This window comes from Lolium perenne, chromosome 4 (assembly GCF_019359855.2).
Source record: "Lolium perenne isolate Kyuss_39 chromosome 4, Kyuss_2.0, whole genome shotgun sequence".
Classification (NCBI taxonomy): Eukaryota; Viridiplantae; Streptophyta; class Magnoliopsida; order Poales; family Poaceae; genus Lolium; species Lolium perenne.
The window spans coordinates 231,613,042-231,621,856 of record NC_067247.2 but is presented as its reverse complement, the minus strand read 5'-3'; the positions used below and the strand labels follow the sequence as shown (position 1 = coordinate 231,621,856).

The 8,815-nt window shown below is 42.5% G+C and overlaps 1 protein-coding gene across 1 annotated transcript; it reads left to right on the top strand.

The window, feature by feature from the left end:
• Positions 1–248: 248 nt before the first annotated feature.
• LOC127326168 (putative E3 ubiquitin-protein ligase RING1b) lies at positions 249–8,535 on the top strand. Its single transcript, XM_051353032.2, has 10 exons — positions 249–556; positions 640–718; positions 2,236–2,294; positions 2,869–2,950; positions 3,297–3,417; positions 3,505–3,546; positions 6,971–7,495; positions 7,577–7,684; positions 7,775–7,939; positions 8,039–8,535. The coding sequence occupies exons 1-10, from the start codon at positions 397–399 to the stop codon at positions 8,069–8,071; spliced, it is 1,374 nt and encodes a 457-aa protein (XP_051208992.1). The 5' UTR covers positions 249–396; the 3' UTR covers positions 8,072–8,535.
• Positions 8,536–8,815: the final 280 nt, after the last annotated feature.

The following is an 8,815-nucleotide window of genomic DNA, read 5'->3' as shown; positions in this document are numbered from 1 at the left end:
TGTAAAAATCTTTAGATGAGAGGTGAACTACTTCCTTTGTCCAAAAATAAGTAACTCAACTTTTTCTAGATACGGATGTATATATACACTAAAAATACGTCTAGATGATATTATATCTGGATAAAGTTAAGTCACTTATTTATAGACGGTTGGAGGGAATACGTTTTATGGAACTTCAAACATGTCGGTTTTTATTGGCAGATGATTTTTTTCAAACCCTAAACCAGTCATGCGCGTTGGGCGTTTATCCGAGATCTGCTAGAGTCAAGCGTGGCAAATGGTGGTGCAGTTCAGCGGCGGTGAGACTCAGACGTCAGACGTCAGACCTCCCTCAATCTCAGACGACATCCTCCTCCGTCTTCCGGCGTTCCCCGCGACCCCTTCCGCCGCCCCCAAATGCCTGCCCAGAAACGTCCTCCCCCGTCATCCTCTCCGTCTCCATCCCCACCGTCCTCCGCCGTTGGGGACAACTGCCCACCTTCCCCGTCGACGGCCGAGCGCGCTGAGAAGAAGCCCAAGCTGGAGGAGAACGGCACGGCCAACGGCAACGGCAACGGTGACCGATCTATTGTCCCCTTCCCTCCTTCCTGGATGTTCGCTCGTGCGCTCATGGCCGTGCTGTTTTGATTCTGCTCGCAGATTTCATCGACACCAAGTCGGCTGCTGCGGCGGGGTCGGAATCGGAGTCGGAGGTGGACGACGCTGCCACCGAAAAGGAGTATGTGCTTCCATCTCGCCACTATTCCTCAGCCACCCCCCGCCCCACCCACACCCACACCCACACTCGTCTTAGTTTTTTTTTCTTCTTTTTCGAGAATTACTCGTCTTAGTTTCTCTCGTTCTTCATTCATGTCTGCCCGTGATGCGGCGCAGTTGGGTCGGCAGCGTGCTCGTCTGTGTAATCGTGTTGGTTCGTGTTTCTTCGCCGATGAATTTCCGAGGGGTTGCTCTCCTGGCTTATGCTCTGCGTGGTGCGGCGCCCTCAATTGCATGTGTCAGGACTGGGGAGCTTTCGTGGTTCGCCATATGTGCGTGATGATAAGATTTCAAATCTGCAGTTCAGTATGAACTGGTAGTCTGGTACTACGCCCGGCTGAGCTTTTGGATACTTCTATGTTTCCACCTCAGGGTGCAGAAATTGGGTTGCTGATTAAGCTACATCCAATTTCTAACTAAAGTTTTACTGCTGGAAACTTGAAAGCCTAACTGCCTAACCAACAATTGCTAGCTTGGAATCATTGCCATAGTATTGTAGTTCACCATCGCTGATTTCGATAGGTAAAAGTACTTGGAGCTGTGAACTTCCTTGTGTCCTCTATGATCTCAGCCCAATCGATAACATGTATAGAAAGGGAGACTTGTTGACAAGGTTATATTGTGCCCAGATACTCCCAGGCAATAATGCGCAAGTAAGAACATGCCGGGATTAAATAATGCTACAATCCTATTCTCTTATCTCACATCAGAGAAAGCAATCACAAGTGTGATAAGCATAATGATCAGTTGGAAGCTTTTGCACTTGGGTGTTATAAGTACTACATGATGAATCCAGTAGATAATCAGCATCAAACATATATGCATGCTAAACATGCTATAACAACAAAAGCTATATTTCATGGTTGCTGATATCATAACGTTTTATCACACTACGATTGGGCATCAATAGCTTCATCATAAACAAGTTCCTAAACTCTGAGTTTGTACATATCTGTTTGTACTTGGTTAGCGTTCACATGCATGAGCTGAAATAGCAAAACATAATGTTATGTGGGTCAGTAACACATGCACTAGACTCAGCCAGCCCTAGTCAGCTCCACTTTAAGGGATGCAGTCCCTCAATATTGTTAATTAGAAAGTTATCTTCTCAACTAGAAATTTATTTCTTAGCATTCACGGCGGTATTTACCCTCATGTAACCTAGTCCATTACACATAAACACTCGATTCCATATTATGTACAGTGTCTGGGAACACTTCCATCTAGTATATGTGTGCAGGTCTTTTGTTCACTGTCTAGCTTGAGTATTGTATCATTAATTGTTCTTACTTGACTTAGTGCTGCATCTTGAAATTCTCTTTTCTATTGGCATGAACATGGCTATTTTTTCTTGCTTTCTCCTAGAGTTGGTATTGTCTTTAACTTGCTTGCTATATTTCTTATTTTTAATTGATGCTCTAGGATTGATTGATGAAATGAAATTGAACGATTTGATAGAACATTCATGCATACTTGCAGGTTTATACCGGTAAAATTGTCAGATGTACGCAAAGAAGTGCAGTGTCCCATATGCTTAGGTAACTGAACAAACAGATACAACCTTTGATTTCTTAAATTGTACAGAAAAAAGCTGCTCTTACTTATGGCACTATGGAAGAATTATTCTTGTCACAATTTTCTAAAAGTTTAGCATATAGGTTGGAATCATGTTTATATTTCACTACTTTGTTATCTACCATATGTTAGTTAGAAATCCCAAGGTTGTACATTAAGCATTGTAAATCACCTCATGGGCTTATGTGCTACTTGGGCATGCCGTATGTTTGGACTAGGAGTTACAACCAACAGATTCTCCATAGCCCATTCATGCGCAGCTAAAACTATCATTCGACTTAAAAGAAAACAAACTAATTCGATGCGAAGAGCTTTCTCCATTCCTTCTCTTTTGAAGAAACTCGATCCTGCTTAGATATGTTTAGTTCCCTTATTTATTTTTATGGGAAGTATGCTACTTGCACATGCACTGTTTTTTTTATCTTCAATATCATGCTTACATGCACTCTCTAACCATGTTAGCAACTGAGCTTTCAGCTAAATTTTCTGATGGTTCCAGTTAAAAACAATCTGATGGTAGACCTTCTACTTTGCTAGGCATCATCCGAAAGACTAGAACAGTTATGGAGTGCCTACATCGATTCTGCAGGGAATGCATTGACAAATCAATGCGACTTGGGTAAGATGTGATATATTATCTATTGCTGGTTTTGCTTTTGTGCTTGCTGTTGAACTGTTGAAGCATTTTGTTGTTTTGACCGTCTGAGCCTAGGCTTGTGATTTTCACATGTTACATATGCGGTTATCCTTTTATCACGCGTTATTGCATATATATGTTACCTGTAGCTTGAAATGTTATTAGTGTGTGTGTGTACTGAGCTTCATAATGTTGTTATCAACTATTCTCTCTGTTCCTAAATAAGTGACTCAGCTTTGTCTAGATACATGTTCTAGACAAAGCCGAGTCACTTATTTTGGAATGGAGGTAGTATTAATTTTCTTCCTTCTGATTTTTTTTTGTTAAGGAATAACGAGTGCCCATCATGTCGCACACACTGTGCAAGTCGGCGTTCTTTGAGAGATGATCCAAATTATGATGCCCTGATTTCAGCTTTATACCCAGATATTGACAAGTACGAAGAAGAGGTATTCAAGGATCTATTCTTGTTATTTTTATTTTGTTCATATGATAGTTCAGGAATACCAATGTGCACACGGTTTTCTGTGCTCCAGGAACTTGCCTTCAACGACGAGGAGAATGATCGCAATAAGCAGGTTTGTTTCATTTTGCTAAATTGATTTTTTTACTTCTGTCTTATGTAAATTTATCAAGTTCTTCATGGACAATACTCCCTACCAGTTTTTAACATAACCACATGAACCTATTTTTTTTATTATCATACAAATACTGTGATGGAGATATATTTACTATTTCTTCTCATGGGAATAAACCTAGTAGGTGCAACTTCCCGTAATGCTGTTGTCTAGGATGCGGTTATGAAACAGTCAAATGTGGAGCCAAAACACTGTTAATTTGAGCAACTTTCTGCCCCCAATGTTGCTTCTTGTTGAAGAAAATGTCTAATGAGAGAGACTGTGGATCTTCACCGACGTATAACCTGATATAAGTGGAATCTGCGCAACCTGATGGATAATGCGGCCGAACTCTGACTTGATCATGATAACCTTCACGCATTCGAATCCACCCAACATTATGCTTTGGTCCCTCGCTACTTGACCACACAAAAAGTAGATCCACTGTTTGTTGTCGTAGTGAAAAAACGCTGCTTAAGTAAGAAGACACGCTCAACGACCGTTTTGCCAGGCATCAAGCACTAACATGAGTGATCCAAGATTTTGTTAGTGACCGTGTTTGTTTTGCCACAACTTGTCCAGTCGAGCGTAATCCTGTTTTTCATTTTTGAAAGGGAAGTGGCAGAGCGGGTGGTGGTGTTCTTCGTGATGATAAGAACCCAAATTCGCATCCTTGAGGATTTGAGCCCAGGTGGTGGTTTTGTACATCCACTTCACTTACTGAGTTAGGCTCACTTCTTTGAGATGGGTGTAATCCCCTTAAGGGACGAGACTAGAAATGGTTGTTGCTCGGGGTTGTGACGATGGACTGATTCTTCGACGCAGCACAAACTTCCTTCACGATCCTTTGTCGTGGTATTGTCACGGCGGGAGCCATCTAGGGTGGCTAACGGAGATGAGAGTGAGAGAGAGAGCGTAGGCGATGGATGATCCGGGAGCGAGATTGCACATGTTTACCCAGGTTCGGATCCCTTGCGGTGCAAGATCCATATTCCTGCTATAAGTCAGTATATGCGGATACGTGTACATGTTGGAAGATGAGCTGTGCCCTAAGGGCACCCGTAGGCCGGCTTTATATAGGGAGCCGGTCCTAGGGTTTACACGGAAGATGTAAGGCGGTAAGTAAAGAGTCCTAGAATAATCAGGCTGACATGCTGTGTCTTGTACTCCAAGGCGCACAACACTAGGTCTTCAGGCAGACTCCGTCTTGGACCTTCCATAAATCGTATGGGCCTTAATCTTCCTTCCACCAGGCTGGGTGCCAGGTGTGTCAGCTGGCACAGCTACCACGTGGGCCACCCTGGCCTACTAGGATATATTCATGCCTTGGGCTTACCCATTTGGTATTCCCCCAACACCCTTCTTTCCGCGACCAGTCGTTGAAAGAATTATTCCTCACACGGCCAGTCTCAAATAGGATTGTCTTGAGAAATTTTGATCGCACCCAAGGACAACAAAGACTTGATTGGTATATAGACCCCTTAAAAGGTAGGAGGTTGTCTTGGTTCATGGTCCATGGTGGACCATGGCTCTTATCCTTCCACGAATGGCCTTCACTTTGACCTCCTTTGACTTTCTTCTTTTACTCTTTTATTTTTCTTCTGCTTCCGGTATTTTGGTTCAGGTATCGCTGTGGGATTGGAGCCCCCTTATCCGAGCTGGTTTTCTCCCTTGCAACACTAAATACAAATTCCACAGGAAAACTCGAGAACTAAGGATGTTATGCTGCACAGGATAGCCCAATTCTCGGATGCTTGCACCATGGCTAACTCAAGAACTAGAAATTTGATAGTGTGGATTGGTTTCTGAAAACATGGTCTTGGTACAGGGTGCCGCCAGAATATGGACCCAGCTTGGCTGACCCACAAGACTTGGATATCAATGGAAAGCTGGATCATGTTCATAACAACTCTTAACTTTGATTCCCAAAACCGACTCAACAGAAAGAGAAACCAATCTGGGTAACCAGTGACTAAACATTCGGCCAAATAAGATGTCATGCAGGGCAGGTGGAGTCCAAATCCCAGTGTGCCCCTTCCTGATTTCATGGAGGGACGGGCGTGCATGTGTGACAAATCCCTGTCTGACTCAGCCTCCAAGACGGGTGTGGCTCCACTTGCCCATAATTGGTGAAACTAAAACCTCCTGCATCTCCAACCCCATTTGTTTCTATGGATCCTGTAACCATAACAAGTTCCAGGACTCGTGAATCTATGTGGGAATAGATTAGGTTGTGCAGTACCATTATAGGGCAACTCATTGGTTATAGCTTCAATTTCATCTTGTGGTGTCAATACCCATTAGTCCTTTGTTTCACTGGTTGACTATCAATAATCTGGTGGGTTACGGGACACTTTACAGATATACCTGAGATTTGTTGGTTGGCTTGCTGGAAATCTGGGCCACGTTTCTGTTCTCATCCCTGCTGTGCGAGCGAGTGAGTCCGTAAGCAATTTTTGTAGAACCTGTCCGTAGCTGTAGCATTACTCGTTGACTATTTCCTGTTCCACACACATGGACTTGGTATGGGTCCTTCTCTGATGTTTTTAAGGGAACCCTCTCTATTTATTGCTCTTTATGCTTGTGATGTTGGAAGCCTAAGATAACAGCAAATCAAATTAGAGAGGAATGTTAATACTAAGAGAATTTGGGTTTGAAAAAAAATGCTTTGTTACTTTTACCGGTGTCCATAATGGTGAAGCTGCAATCCTAGTCCAGACAGTATTCAGAGTCTGCCTTGAAATTTTGGAGCTCCTGCCTGGCTTGCATTGCACTGGACCTCATGATGCAGCAATAAATAGCAACTTCCCGAGTGATATTATCAATCACTTTTAAACCCGAGCACACCAAAATAACTACGTTTAGGAGTAATCTTGTTGTATTCTCGAGAAATAGGAGTAAACTTGTTGAAAAATTAACCAGAGGCTCAGCTAAGAAAAATGTTACCTTAAGTTTTAGCTTCATTGCCCTGGTGTATTGGCCCAATTGGTGCATCTTTAATGTTGTCATGTTTATTGCACTCGTGTGTCATTTTGGTTTTCGTAAATTAGTAACAACGGCCCCAAAATTGGACGAAGAAGCATGAGTGTTAGACAGCAAGTTATTTCTTGGTCACACTGGAATTCCTCAACAGGATAGAAGAACACTTTATAAACAAAAGAATTATTTTTTGAAAAGAAGAGGCCTATCTTTATTATGTAATGCTTCTAAGATCAACTGCATCACCTATTACAATCTGACACACATAATGATCCAAGAGAAACAATTGACAACACTTTTATACAACCATGGTTTCTTAGCTGTGCAGTTTATTTCCTTCAACTTTACATACCTTCCATTTTGTAGAACAACCTCACATAGTTTTCTCATTAAAAAATGTGTGTAGATTCAAGCTTCCATTGCCGAGGCTTTCCAGAAACAGTCAGAAGTGATTGGACAGAAGTTTACTGCCAAAGCCACTGCTGCTGCATTTGTAAGAAGATCACGGCGTAACATGCGGGCTAATGGGCAGAGTAAGTATCTTCGTGGCAGAGGCAGGGCCAGTTCCCATGATGTTGGTCTGTCCTGTTCTAATGATGAGCAAGAAGGAAATGGTGAAAACTATGGCAAAGAGTCATCATCTGCTGAGGAGAGCTCCCCAGAGAAAAAACAGAAAAGGTTGCCCAAATGGCCAACGCCACGTTCCTCACCTGCTCGAGCAGGATGCAGTGATGAGGTTGCTGATGATGATGATGTAGGAATCACCAGAGAAAATTTCAGCACATCTCCTCTGCGAGCATGGGGTAAGAATGGTACTCGTAGTCAGACTCGCCATGGCAATTTTAGCAATTCAAATGGTAGGGTGGTCAAGGGTGGTCGCACGATCAAGTTGGTTGACTGTCTTCGTACTTCTGATGACAATGACGGCGAGGTAATCAGAAAACATACTATTTCCACGTTGCTCGTTCTTCTGAATTTTTTATCTGCATCAGTTACTGATTATATTTGACAGCGTGGAGTACATCTTTTTCTGATTCCGCTGGATGGACAAACTATGCCAAATTTGGAGAAGTCGTACTTATGCTGCGGCCCAACTCTCTCGGTCAAACATCTTTGTCAGGTGAGCCCTTACTTTTATTGACATGTTGTGACCTTGATACACTAGCCAGAACTATCATATAATTAAAGTAACTTCTGCGCATGGTTTTAGTTCGTCGCTGGCCAGACATCTCACAAGGATGAAGAAGTTGAGATGTACGCAGTGAAGCCTCCACGTAGCGATCGGAACAAAATCAGTTCTGAAAAGGCAAAGCTTGCAGGGGAGGAACGCCTTTCTGACATATGTTCTCAGTTCACTTCCCCCAATGGTGATTTGGTGAGAACGCAGAAGTTCAATGAATTGCATTTATGCATAGTGCTCCACAGTTGTATTGCTTGATCTTTAACTCTTTGCACATTGCGGTTCCACTTTCAGGAGCTGGCGTATGCCGTAAAGATGTCAAACTGAACAAGGAACTGAGCATTGAGGGTGGATTCGTACATATCCCTTGACCCCGACGGGAGTCTGGGATGTCATATGATCTAGCAGTGTCTTGTGGGATTTGTAGTAAACTGGTGGAGGAAAAGACTGGTTGGATGTGGGCATGCGGCGATGTCTTGTACTAACTGGCGAGGCATTGTCGTTCTTATATAAGGTAAATGTGTGTAGATGATTGCTGGTTAGTAGATTTCGAATGAACTAGAGATACCCATTCTTATTTATTTTCTGTTTTTTTTTACCGTGAGGTTAATAATCTTTTTTTTAGAAAGAACTGAATATTCTTTGTGCAGACTGCTGTGCAAAGAAATTCCTGATGCTTTTTTTTTCTTCTACTGTGATATATATTTGTATTGGCCCATGTATCAAGGAACAACTGTAGTAAAACATACATCTCAGATATGAACATTGATACGTATATTTATTGAAGATCACCATATGTGTTCATCCTTGAGTTAAGCTTAGTGCACTTGTTGCTTGAATGATCATTCGATGTACATTCCATTCCAACAGAAGTTACGAGTTCACAACACAAGCACCATATGTGGTCATCCTCGCTTGTTGTTTGGGAAGTTAATGATCATACGATGGGATCCCAGTCCCACTTTAAGAAAGTTACCATTGCACAACGTTAAAATTAAAGCAATATATGAACTAATTTGGGACGTGTAAGAGCATCTCTACCGGAGTACCGGGCCGCTCCTAGCAGCACCT